This window comes from Bufo bufo, chromosome 1 (genome assembly GCF_905171765.1).
Source record: "Bufo bufo chromosome 1, aBufBuf1.1, whole genome shotgun sequence".
NCBI lineage: Eukaryota > Metazoa > Chordata > Amphibia > Anura > Bufonidae > Bufo > Bufo bufo.
Window position 1 is genome coordinate 570,862,664 of NC_053389.1, and position 13,678 is coordinate 570,876,341.

A 13,678-nucleotide genomic window follows, 5' to 3' on the forward strand; every position below is an offset into this window, starting at 1 on the left:
CTTTGTGTGCAGTAATACGAGTGAATTTTCTGTTTTTAGGGTGGGGTCAATAAGATGTACCATGGAGTTCGTGATTATGATCCAAACATCCCTAGAGTGCACTTAACCATGGAAAAGGGAGACACAGTGTTCTTTCACCCCATCCTTATCCATGGATCGGGAATGAACAAGACAGCTGGCTTCAGAAAGGTAAAAAAAACTGCACCACATAAATAGTAACCGCAAAATAACCTAACATAACAGCAATGTACTGTCCTACATTGTAAATGTGACAAAGCCGGGCTCCTTTGGGGTGAATGTATTGAAAACTACATTCAGACTTAGGCCGAATGCACACGGCCGTGTTCCGCGGCCATGAGCGGTCCGTGGTAACACGGCCTGGATTCCTGTTGAGAGCAGGAGCGCATGGCGTCATTGGTTGCTATGACGCCGTGCGCTTCGTGCCACCGCTGCACTACAGTAATACACTCGTATAAATCAGTCCAGATTTTATGCCTCATTAAAGTCAATAGATCAGTCGCGGTACACGTTTCAGGTGTAGTAATATTGCAAGCTGCAGGGTGTATTAGGGTACACAATCATGGGTAGAATATGAAGTTATATGATGTCAGCAGCACCTATCCTATGTAGAAATCCATTTTTACTGCATAAAAGGTAGTCAAATCTAGGGGCGTAGCCAACTACCGGCATGTGAGCACGCATCTCAGATCTGCTCCGATTTCCCCGTCTCAATCCTGTCTAATCCTAGCAACCTGCCGACTCCTATTACCGAGTGGACGGTGTGCAAGCGCAAGAGGAAACCCCGCACACCGAAAATGGGTCCAGACAAAGCGCAAACCGCAGCTGAAAAGCTCAAAGAATACGCCAGACAAGAGGCCCAACATGGCGCCGCCGCGCATTCACCATCACGCGCGGCAGCCGGCCGCGGTCAGGCAGCGCAGCAAATGGAAGCAGAGAGCTCAGAGGAACCGGAGTTCACCCTGACGACAGCCTATATACAGCTTATGTCGGCGATATCCTCCTGCCAGACATCGCTTACCGGCAAGATTGAGGAGGTGAGGGTGGACCTGGGCCTGCTTCGGCATGATGTTCAGCTCCTTAGAGACCGTGTCAATAACACTGAGGACAGGGTATCTTCACTTGAAGACCTGACTTTTGGTGGGTAAGGTACAAGATCTAGAGCACTCTGTGAATCAGTGGCAGCAGAAGTGTGATGATCTGGAGAACAGAGCCAGACGAAACAACGCCCGAATCCTGGGTCTTAAGGAAAAAGGAGAGGGTCGGGATCCTGCCACTTTCCTCGAGCTTTGGTTCAAAGCACTATTCCCAGAAGCGCCATTTTCCAACGCATACGCCATAGAAAGGGCGCACAGGGTTCCCGCCAAATCCCCTCCTCCCGGAGCTCCACCGAGGCCTCACCTTGCGAGATTATTAAATTGGAAGGATAGAGATCTCATCCTTAGCCAAGCGAGGATCAAGCAAGTAATCAAGCATGACAATGCGACAATTTCTTTATTTCTGGATTTCTTGGTCGATCTACAAAAGAAGAGAGCCACATATGTCTCAGTCAAGCGGCGCCTACGGGACCTGAATCTGCAGTATTCTATGGCATATCCAGCGCGCCTACGAGTTGTGAATGGTGAGAAAATCATATTCTTCGCTGACCCCAAAGAAGCAGAAGATTGGGTCTCCAGAAAATCGGGACGTTCAGGACTACACTGATGCACTGGATGCGTACATTGCGCAAGTATTCCTGCTGTTTGGTGACTTACTGATCGTTATATCACTCACTTGTTACTGTGCCTTCAGATATGGGACTCGTTCCGTTAGCTGCAGATTTCACTCATGTGGGAGTTGTTATAGCTTATCTCACCTTATTGTGCATGCCTTGTCACTATATGTGAACACATGTTGTATGTTGCTCATAATAATTTGGGGTGGGAGCACTACCTGCATAGGTACTCCATCTAATTGCACTATGCAGGTCCCTGAAATATGGGCCCATATACTAGTTGGATCAGATTCCAACGACCATATACTTACTTGTTAAAGTTATGTTCCTTTAGGATTAGCTTTTTTCAGGTATGGATTTCTATTCTAGCAGGGTTAGATAGAGGAATGACAGGGCAGTGGTGTCTAGTAATGGGTCGCTTCTCTCCAGTGGAAACAGTAGGAAGACATCCTATAAGATCAGAGATAAACCAGAAATGGCCTCCATGAAAATCTTGTCGTGGAATGTAAGGGGATTGGGGGACCCAAAGAAAAGGATTGCGGTATTCTCACACATTCGCTTCTTTAACCCTCACATTATTGGCCTACAGGAGACCCACCTGACGCCAGAGACTGGGAGCAGACTTAAAAAACCCTGGGTTCAATACTTAGCTAACGCATTTGGAAGCTCACACTCTAGGGGGGTTGCTATTATGGTTCATAGTAGTCTTAGATGGGAGGTGCTTCAATTGGTTACTGATCCAGAGGTCCAATATATTTTCCTATATGTGCATATCAACTGTATCCCCTACGCTCAGGAAAGTGGAAAAAGGTTCAAACCATTCTGGGTGGCGCTGATGCAGAAAAAAATCCCATTGCTCTGAAGGTACCAATAAAGGTAATCTTTTATTAAAGAAGGTCTACGCGTTTCGGGGGCAGAACATCCCCCCTTCATCAGGACAATAAAAATTATTACATTTAAAACAAGATGCTTCCAGTTGTTTTATGCACTCAGTTTGAGCGCAATGTGTGCGAGTCACATGGATGGGGAGGAGGTTGGGGGCGTGAAAGTTTGCACGGTCACTAGGATACCGACACTCCCCTCAGGTTCAGGTGGCCAATCATTTTGTCTTGTGGGCTCTACCATTGTTCTGTTCTGTATCCCCTACGCTGTGATCAATGTACACTGCTCAAAAAAATAAAGGGAACACTTAAACAACACAATAACTCCAAGTCAATCACACTTCTGTGAAATCAAACTGTCCACTTAGGAAACAACACTGAGTGACAATCAATTTCACATGCTGTTGTGCAAATGGGATAGACAACAGGTGGAAATTATAGGCAATTAGCAAGACACCCCCAATAAAGGAGTGCTTCTGCAGGTGGTGAGCACAGACCACTTCTCAGTTCCTATGCTTCCAGGCTGATGTTTTGGTCACTTTTGAATGCTGGCGGTGCTTTCACTCTAGTGGTAGCATGAGACGGAGTCTACAACCAACACAAGTGGCTCAGGTAGTGCAGCTTATCCAGGATGGCACATCAATGCGAGCTGTGGCAAGAAGGTTTGCTGTGTCTGTCAGCGTAGTGTCCAGAGCATGGAGGCGCTACCAGGAGACAGGCCAGTACATCAGGAGACGTGGAGGAGGCCGTAGGAGGGCAACAACCCAGCAGCCGGACCGCTACCTCCGCCTTTGTGCAAGGAGGAACAGGAGGAGCACTGCCAGAGCCCTGCAAAATGACCTCCAGCAGGCCACAAATGTGCATGTGTCTGCTCAAACGGTCAGAAACAGACTCCATGAGGGTGATATGAGGGCCCGACGTCCACAGGTGGGGATTGTGCTTACAGCCCAACACCGTGCAGGACGTTTGGCATTTGCCAGAGAACACCAAGATTGGCAAATTCGCCACTGGCGCCCTGTGCTCTTCACAGATGAAAGCAGGTTCACACTGAGCACATGTGACAGACGTGACAGAGTCTGGAGACGCCGTGGAGAACGTTCTGCTGCCTGCAACATCCTCCAGCATGACCGGTTTGGCATTGAGTCAGTAATGGTGTGGGGTGGCATTTATTTGGAGGGCCGCACAGCCCTCCATGTGTTCGCCAGAGGTAGCCTGACTGCCATTAGGTACCGAGATGAGATCCTCAGACCCCTTGTGAGACCATATGCTGGTGCGGTTGGCCCTGGGTTCCTCCTAATGCAAGACAATGCTAGACCTCATGTGGCTGGAGTGTGTCAGCAGTTCCTGCAGGACGAAGGCATTGATGCTATGGACTGGCCAGCCCGTTCCCCAGACCTGAATCCAATTGAGCACATCTGGGACATCATGTCTCGCTCTATCCACCAACGTCACGTTGCACCACAGACTGTCCAGGAGTTGGCAGATGCTTTAGTCCAGGTCTGGGAGGAGATCCCTCAGGAGACCGTCCGCCACCTCATCAGGAGCATGCACAGGCGTTGTAGGGAGGTCATACAGGCACGTGGAGGCCACACACACTACTGAGCCTCATTTTGACTTGTTTTAAGGACATTACATCAAAGTTGGATCAGCCTAGTAGTAGTGTGTTTTTCCACTTTAATTTTGAGTGTGACTCCAAATCCAGACCTCCATGGGTTAAAAAATTTGTTTTCCATTTTTTTTGTGTGTGTGATTTTGTTGTCAGCACATTCAACTATGTAAAGAACAAAGTATTTCAGAAGAATATTTAATTAACTCAGATCTAGGATGTGTTATTTTTGTGTTCCCTTTATTTTTTTGAGCATTGTATATAATCCGCCGCCTGCTTCTACCGCCCTACTGCAAACTGTGATTGGATTTGTTGCGCAATACCCCAATGTTAGACTGCTTTGCATGGGCGATTTTAATATGGTTATGCATTGTGAGATGGATAGATTTTCGCGGGGATTCTAGTGGGAATGATGATTCTCCTCCTGACACTGTTCTTTCCAGAGTAGCTGCTGAGATGTGGTGGCTGGATTTGAGGAGGATCAGACATCCACTCCTACAGGAATACTCATGCTTCACCCCATCCAGGGGAGCTCTTTCCCGGATTGATTATATTCTAGGGAATGCTCTGGTCTACACCGATCTTAATGATGTGAGATATGGGCCCCAGGGTCCATCGGACCACGCCCCGATATTAGCCGAGCTTAAACTCCCTGATGTTGCTATACAGGGAAGAAAGATGCGCATCCACCCCTTCTGGTTATCTCTTTTTACCATCAACCACAGGGTTCCTGATCAGTTGCTGATGTTTTTGGAGGTGCAGGATATTGAGACAGATGGCTTGCTGTTACGGGAAACGATGAAGGCGTATCCGAGAGGTTGTCTCAAATCATCAATATCCTTCATCAAGAAAGACACGCAGTGCAAAGAGGTGGAACTACACACTAGATGCAAGGAGGCAGAAAATGCTTTCACATCCTCCCCAACTGAGACTAATAGACTAGAATGGCTTAACAGGGGCAGACTGTACATGATGCATCTGTCAGAAAAAAGTAACCGCAAATCATTCTTTCTCAAACAGCAGACTTTTGAGATGGGTAATCAGGCTGGCAAGCTCCTTGCGCACTTGGCGCGTGGCAGCAACATGTCCCCCCCAGTTATCAGAATTAGGGGTTAGTGAAGGAGTCAGCAGATGGTATCCCAGAATGCTTTGAGAGCTTTTACACAGATCTATATGATTCCGTTGTGACCTACACAGCGCGCGAGATGGAGGAATACCTTCTCGAGGTATCTCACCCTCGGCTGAGTGATCTGAATAGAGGTGTCTTGGAGGATGATATCACTTTGGATGAGATTAAACTAGCAATCGCGGACCTCCCTGCTGGGAAGGCCCCTGGCCCGGATGGCATCCCAATAGAAGTATACTCCAGATACACTGACATATTAGGCCCGCAACTTCACAAATTATATAAGACTGCTCATACCCGTGGATGTTTGTTGGACTCTATGTATGACGCCACAATTGTGGTTATTCTGAAGCCCGATTAAAGACCCGCTGGAATGCGGATCATACCGTCCTATTTCCCATTTTGAATCTAGATTATAAGATTCTCACCAGAGTTCTAGCAATAGAGTGGTCACTTCAGTAGTGCACAGTTATCAGTCGGGCTTCATGCCGGGCAGGTCCACCTCTGATAACATCAGGAGAGCCCAGGTGATTGCACAGATAGGGGTGGCTGAGGGTCAGCATTGGGCTATGGCCTCATTGGACACCGCCAAGGCCTTCGATTCGATTGAGTGGACATTTCTGCTTACCGTGTTGAAGAGCTTTGGCTTTGGTCCGAAATTCATCAGGTGGGTTAAGATATTATACAAACGACCGAGGGCAGATATATTAATAAATGGTCATCACTCCGGCTCCTTCCCACTGAACAGGGGCACGAGGCAGGGCTGCCCTTTGTCGCCTCTGCTATTCGCAGTAGCTATAGAACATTTAGCTCTAAGAATAAGACAGGATCAGATATACATGGGTATCCCCATGGGTTGCGGACGATTTGCTTCTGTTTATGTCTGACCCCGAGGCATCGCTCCCTAGAGCAATCGAGATTATTGGACAGTTTGGTAGATTCTCGGGGTTGCGCATAAACTGGACCAAATCAGCTATTATGCCTCTCTGGGATCACACTTGGCCGCCTCACTACCACAACCTACCTGTGGTGGATCGTTTTAAGTACCTAGGGATAGTAATCACTAGAAATGTGCAACTATCATACACTTTGAACATTGAACCCCTGGTGGCTCTCTTTGTAGACAAATTCAAGTCGTGGAGATCCTTCCTCCTTTCCATTATGGGCAGACTGAATCTAGTTAAAATCATATTACTTCCCAAGGGCCTATACATTCTAGCTCATGCTTGCGCTCCCATATCTAAAGGCTTCTTTGATCGTGTTCATCCCATGATTGCCTCGTTTGTGTGGGGTGGAGCTAGAAGGAAACTATCCTTGGCTGTGCTTCAGAGGCCTAAGACGCAAGGGGGTGCCTCTCTCCCGGACTTCTTTCTCTACTTTTTGGCTGGTCAGCTTAAGTTCCTGAGGTCTTGGGTATTATTGGCTGATTTGCCTAATGCTGAGTATTTTCTACAGGAATACTTGCGTCTGGGTACTCTTTGGCCAGTCCTGGAGAATTCAAACTGCCCTCGCGGTCGCTTGCTCCCCCTTCACAGGCTGGCACATCAAGTGTGGTAGGCTTCTAAACTACATTCATATAAGGATCTGCCTGATGTCGTCCCCTTGTGGGATAATCCCATGTTCGCTCATATGAGTCTAGTGGATGGGGCTGATATGTGGAAGCTCCAAGGGGTCTGCACACTGGAAGACCTGTATGAGGGCGGGTATTTACGCTCCTTCTCGCAGATTCAGGACAAATTTGGTGTGCCTCGCAATATGTTTTTCAGATACCTGCAATTGAGACACGCCCTGCAGGCTCAGCTAAGAGTGTCAGGGAGGGTTATCTCAAAATACCCTTTGATAGGAGTGCTGAGATCGCAGGGCCCGAGGAATTATCTTCGTCCTGTACACCATCTGCTATGCAACCGTATGACAATGAACCCTCTTGCCATTGAGAACAAATGGAAGCTGTCCATACCGTCCCTGACGGAAGATGATTGGAGTGAGGCGCTCCTTACTCCGACCAGGGTTTCACCCTCTATTAATAATAGACTGATCCAGATGTTTATTCTGCATAGGAGCTACCTCACTCCAACCAGGCTACATAAGATGGGAAAGATCTCCCATAGTAGGTGCCACAGATGCTCGACAGATAGTGCCGACTTTTGGCATATGTTTTGGGAATGCAGCTATATCCGCCGCTTCTGGACTTCGGTCCTGGGGGTGCTATCTACAATAGTTCCTGTCGCGATCCCTCTCTGTCGCAAACTGTGTATACTTGGTGTGCTGGATGAGGAGTCGTGGTCCCATTACAGCAGAATATTTTTAGGGGAAGCATTATTCCTAGCTAGGAAGGCTATTGCGCTCCGATGGATGAGAGACAGACCACAGTCTCTGGGTCAGTGGAAGTCCCTTGTTAATCACGTAGTGTCCATGGAAAACATTGTCTTTAAACACAGGAAGTGTCCGCAAAAATTCCAGAAAGTTTAGGGAGAGTAGTGTTCTTCCACATTAACCTTGCAAAATTCACATATGTATTTGGCGATTGACAAATCCAAGTTTGGGTTAAAGGAGATGTGATTAGTTTCTCATCACTGCATGAAGCTGTATTCTCCCATTCTCAGCACTCTTCCACATGGTTTATATTGACTCAAATTGTATGCCCTTCTATCTTGCATAACTCTGTGCTTGTATCATGTCATGTTACTCCCCTGCGTGGGAAACTACTGTGCATTATCCTACTTGATTCATACCTGAATGGTTAATCGTTAATAAAACGAGTTAAAAAAAGTCAAAACTACCTGCAAAAATAAGTATCGCAAACCAGGTATACAAAATATACCATAAATGTTTTACTTTTCACCCTGCTGACGACAGAGGTATTAGTTATGTGGATCTTTAGATTTAATGCTATTTATATTGTCCGTGTGGAATAAATCCCTGTTTTCATTCCGTGATTATAGGCTATCTCCTGCCATTATGCCAACTCAGATTGCTACTATATAGATGTCAAGGGAACAAGTCAGGAAAACATTGAGAAAGAGGTTGTTGAAATTGCAAAGAAACGGTATGGAGTGGAGGCTGAGATTTCCTTAAAGGTATGACATTACTCTGTTACATTTTTTTTTAAAACTTGTTTTTTATTTAATGGGGTATTCCAGTATTTTAATATTGATGGCCTATCCTGAGGAGAAGCCATCAATATCTGATCAGAAGGGGTCAGACCCACTGCAAGCCCACTGATCAGCTTTTCCTGACTAGCTCAGGTAATGAAACTACACTTTAGGCCTCATGCACACGGCCATTGGGCGGCCGTGGCCGTACTGCAGCCCGAAAAACGGCAGGTCGGCAATCCACGGCCGCCGGCCATGTGCACTTGAATGGGTCCGCAATTCCGGAGATGTCACGGAACAGAACACTGGAAGCACTACGGAGTGCTTCCTTGTTTTGTTTTTTTGTTTTTTCCGTGGTTTCGCACCGCAAAAAAAATAAATGACATTTCATATTTTTTCGCGGTGCGGACATACCACGGACCCATTCAAGTTGAATGTGTCCGGCCCGCTGCACGGATGTTGCCCGTGCATTGGGGACCACAATTGCGGTCCCCAGTGCACGGAACGACCGCACAACGGCCATGTGCATGAGGCCTTATAGTGAGCAGAGCTGGCTATTGCAGCACTGCACTGATTCATTTCAAAGAAAACAGCAGCACCTGTCAATCAGAACAGTAACCAGCTCTGTCCACTACACAGTGAAGTGAGCAATTAGCTCAGTTGCCTAAAAAGAAATACAGTAGATCCTTGTTCATAAGGCCCTGTTCAGAGTGGTGTCAAGGCTTAGGTGTTTCATGGTGTCATGATAAACCTGTTTTATGACTGAACCATTTTGTGTAGTAGCCTCACAGACCGGTTTCCATGTTTTTTTTAAACGGACCCATCTTCAGAGCTATAATCTCTCTGCAATACTTGCAGGTTTCTTTGCTTTTTGGGAAGTGTTGTCTTTACAACCACTATTAGGCTGGGTTCACACGGGCGTTGCGGGAAAAGATGCGGGTGCGTTGCGGGAACATGTGCGATTTATTTATTTTTTCCAGCGAGTGCAAAGCGTTTTAATGCGTTTTGCATGCGTGTGAGAAAAATCGGCATGTTTGGTACCCAGACCCGAACTCTGGTTTGGGTTCAGTATTCTGTAAATTTTATTATTTTTCCCTTTATAACCTGGTTATAAGGGAAAATAATAGCATTCTTTAATACAGAATGCTTAGTAGAAGGTCAATTGAGGGTTAAAAAAAATAAAATTAACTCGCCTCCTCCAATTGATCGCGTAGCTGCTGGTCTCCTGTTCTTTCTTTAGCACCTGTCAAAGGACCTGTGGTGACGTCACTGTGCTCATCATCACATGGTCCATCACAATGGTGATGGATCATGTGATGAGCACCGTAATGTCACCGCAGGTCCTGAAGAAAGAACAGGAGACCGGCTGCTACGTGATCAATCGGAGGAGGTGAGTTTTTTTTATTTTATTTTTTTAACCCTCAACTGACCTTCTACTAAGCATTCTGTATTAAAGAATGCTATTATTTTCCCTTATAACCAGGTTATAAGGGAAAATAATACAGTGAATAGACTTTTATCTTAGCAACCATGCGTGAAAATCGCACCGCATCCGCACTTGCTTGCGGCTGCTTGTGATTTTCACGCAGCCCCATTCACTTCTATGGGGCTGCGTTGCGTGAAAAACGCACAATATAGAGCATGCTGCGATTTTCACGCAACACACAAGTGATGTGTGAAAATCACCGCTCATGTGCACAGCCCCATAGAAATGAATGGGTCCGGATTCAGTGCGGGTGCAATGTGTTCACCTCATGCATTGCACCCGCGCGGGAAAACTCGCCCGTGTGAACCCAGCCTTATTCACTGCAACTTTGTACAGATAACTGCTTACATCCACTGAAGTATAATACGTTTTGGTTTTTATTTTTGGTTTGGGAGTTGTCATTTACGTTTTTTGGGTTGTTGTAATTTGTGTCACAGCAGCATTTTGTCTTGACTATTTCTTTTTGCCTCAGGATGCATGGATGGCAAAAGCACGTGTTGCTCAAGGGGAGAGACTCAACCTGTAACTGGTGTCCTGATTTCCTTGTGCCATAGAGAAGAACACTTGTCCTTAAACTATCTCCACAGTTCTCATTCTCATGTTATTGAAGATCAGAAATTATTTCTTGTTTAATTAAAATGACAAGCACTCAATCAAAGGAAATACTTTTATTGATAGACCGCACCATAAAGGTTAAGTTGTTTTACATGTGTGGAGAGGTCACAATAATGCCTGTACAGGTGTGCATGGCTAGCATCTAATTTAGCAACTGTTTTACCCACTTTTCTAAGATTTTTATGCTTTGCCTGTGTGGCTTCACAGAAAAGGGGGCATGAACTAAATGCTCCTCCAAAACTGTTGGCTTATTTTTGGAGTACAACTGTGCTCACGTATACAGTGGGTGGTGTAACCTTTAAACTAGACAGTTTTTCGTTTTGGTGCACGGACAAAATTCTAGTATAAATCTGGCGCAGGATTTACGATACTCCAAATTTACAAAGGTCTATGAACCAGAATAGTAAATTTGTCTAATATTAAGACTGTAGTTTGTATTCTTAGGCTACTTTCACACTTGCGGCAGAGGATTCCGGCAGGCAGTTCTGTCGCGGGAACTGCCTGCCGGATCCAGCAAACGGATGCATTTGTCAGACAGATCCGGATGCGGATCCGTCTGACAAATGCATTGCAATACCGGATCAGTCTTTCCGGAAAAAACTGATCCTGTATGTATTTTTTTCACATTTTTAAATGTCTGCGCATGCGCGGACCGGAAGAACGGATTCGTCATTTGCGGCAATTTTAATGTTGGATCGGGCATAATACATTTCAATGGAAATTAATGCCGGATCCGGCATTCCGGCAAGTGTTCCGGATTTTTGGCCGGAGAGAAAAATGCAGCATGCTGCGGTATGTTCTCTGGCCAAAAAACATAAGAGGCACTGAACTGATGCATCCTGAACGGATTACTCTTCATTCAGAATACATTAGGATAAAACTGATCCGTTTTTTTCCAGTATTGAGCCCCTAGGACGGAACTCAATACCGTAAAAGAAAAACGCTAGTGTGAAAGTACCCTTTTACAGTGAAAAGTGCACCACTATTAGTAAATCTGCCCCACTCTGGTAGTTGCACATACACGGCCCCCCATACTCAAACCCAGCTGTCACAGGATCCCAAACAGAACTTGGATTCATTGCTAAATATTGTTCCAGTCTGTAGCAGTCCAGGTTTCACATTCATGACACCACTGCAAACAAAGGTGAAGGTAGTTGGCTGTCAGTGGCAGTGCACATAATGAGTGCCATGATATCAAGTTACCTTCTGCCAAGCACCTGGAAATGGTGTGGGAAGGGACAGAGGAGTATCATAAAGGTGCCACCTGTATCTGGTATGGTGGACAATGAAATTTTGGGAGCTGATTATGCTTGTCAGCAGATCCTCTCTGCTGTGCCACCCAACCCTGGGTGGTTCAGATGGATGGTTGGTGAATGGCCAACATGTCCCAACAAGGCTGCGAGCTCGGCAAGGAGGTGGCAGAGTCATGTTTTGGGCCGGAATCGTAGGGAGAGAGCTGGTAGGCCCCTTTAGCATTTCTGACTGACCACTTTTTTTCCATGGTACAGTAAGAAGAAACGTGCCTTCCGTAGCAAATTAAGGCTACTTTCACACTCGCGTTTGGTGCGGATCCGTCATGGATGTGCACAGACGGATCCGTTCAGATAATACAACCGTCTGCATCCGTTCAGAACTGATCCGTTTGTATTATCTTTAACATAGCCAAGACGGATCCGTCTTGAGCACCATTGAAAGTCAATGAAGGAAGGATACGTTTTCTATTGACTTACATTGTGTCAGAACGGATCCGTTCGGCTCAGTTTCGTCAGACGGACACCAAAACGCTTCAAGCTGTGTTTTGGTGTCCGCCTCCAGAGCGGGATGGAGACTGAACGGAGGCAAACTGATGCATTCTGAGCGGATCCTTTTCCATTCAGAATGCATTAGAGCAAAACTGATCCGTTTTGGACCGCTTGTGAGAGCCCTGAACGGATCTCTCAAACGGAAAGCCAAAACGCGAGTGTGAAAGTAGCCTAATCTTTATGCATGACAATGCACCATCTCATGCTGCAAAGAATACCTCTGAGTCATTGGCTGCTATGAGCATAAAAGGAGAGAAACTCATGGTGTGGCCACCATCCTCCCCTGACCTATCCCCTCAACCCTATTGTGAACCTTTGGAGTATCCTCAAGTAAAAGATCTATGAGGGTGGGAGGCAGTTCACATCAAAACAGCAGTTCTGGGAGGCTAGTCTGACATCCTGCAAAGAAAGTCAAGCATAAACTCTCCAAAAACTCATAAGTTCAATGGATGCAAGAATTGTGAAGGTGATATCAAAGAAGTGTCCTATGTTAAACTGTAATTTGGCCTTTTAAGGCGTTTTCAATTGAAATGGCTTTTGATTTCAGTAAATGTGACCTTAATGCTGCAAATTCAACAAATTACCATTTTACTCTATGATACTGTCATTTGCATCGAATATTTAGGAAAATCTGAGAAATAATTTGCATAATAATTTGAAAGCGGTGTACTACCCTACCCTAGCCGTTTTATAGGGCGACTGGGGAAGTATTCTTTCTCCCTCTTGTGGCAAGGCCCAGTGTCTAATCAGAGCACATCTGTAATTATTTACATATCTACTTGAGATATAACTGCATGCCGAGTTCTGCAGCAATTCAACATTTCTATCTGGGTGCATTTTGTTTTTTTCTCATTGAGTGTACGATGTGTGTTCTAACTGCTATGGTGAACGTTTTTGTTTTTTTTATTAAAGGGCTAAAACATCGGAGCATAAAATGGCTGCCTGTGAAAGAACCCCTTCAAGAATTGTCTTTGTTTAGCATCAGATCACAGTAAACAATGACGACTTCTGAAACTTAGGCTTCATGCACACAAATGTATATTTTTTTCCGTGTCCGTTCCATTTTTGTTGCAGACCATATACGGAACCATTCATTTCAATGGGTCCGCAAAAAAACCTGAAGTTACTCCGTGTGCATTCCGTTTCCGTATGTCCGTATTTCTGTTCCTCAAACAAAAATTAGAACATGTCCTATTATTCTCCACATTACGGATAAGGACAGTACTGTTCTATTAGAGGCCAGCTGTTCCGTTCCGCAAAAGACGGAATGCACACTGACGTCATCCGTATTTTTGGCGGACCGAAAAATACATGCGGTTGTGTGCATGAGGCCTTACA

At 45.7% G+C, this 13,678-nt stretch overlaps 1 protein-coding gene across 2 annotated transcripts in view; it reads left to right on the forward strand.

Moving 5' to 3' along the window:
• The window catches only part of LOC120983453 (phytanoyl-CoA dioxygenase, peroxisomal-like), a 251,628-nt gene extending 241,056 nt beyond the window's left edge, over positions 1 to 10,572 (forward strand). For both annotated transcript variants that reach the window (XM_040413195.1, XM_040413194.1), the window contains exons 7-9: positions 40 to 189; positions 8,288 to 8,422; positions 10,396 to 10,572. In XM_040413195.1, coding sequence (XP_040269129.1) covers positions 40 to 189; positions 8,288 to 8,422; positions 10,396 to 10,449 — 339 coding nt within the window. In that variant the 3' untranslated portion in view covers positions 10,450 to 10,572. The remainder of the gene's footprint in view (positions 1 to 39; positions 190 to 8,287; positions 8,423 to 10,395) is intronic.
• The last annotated feature ends 3,106 nt before the right edge of the window (positions 10,573 to 13,678 follow it).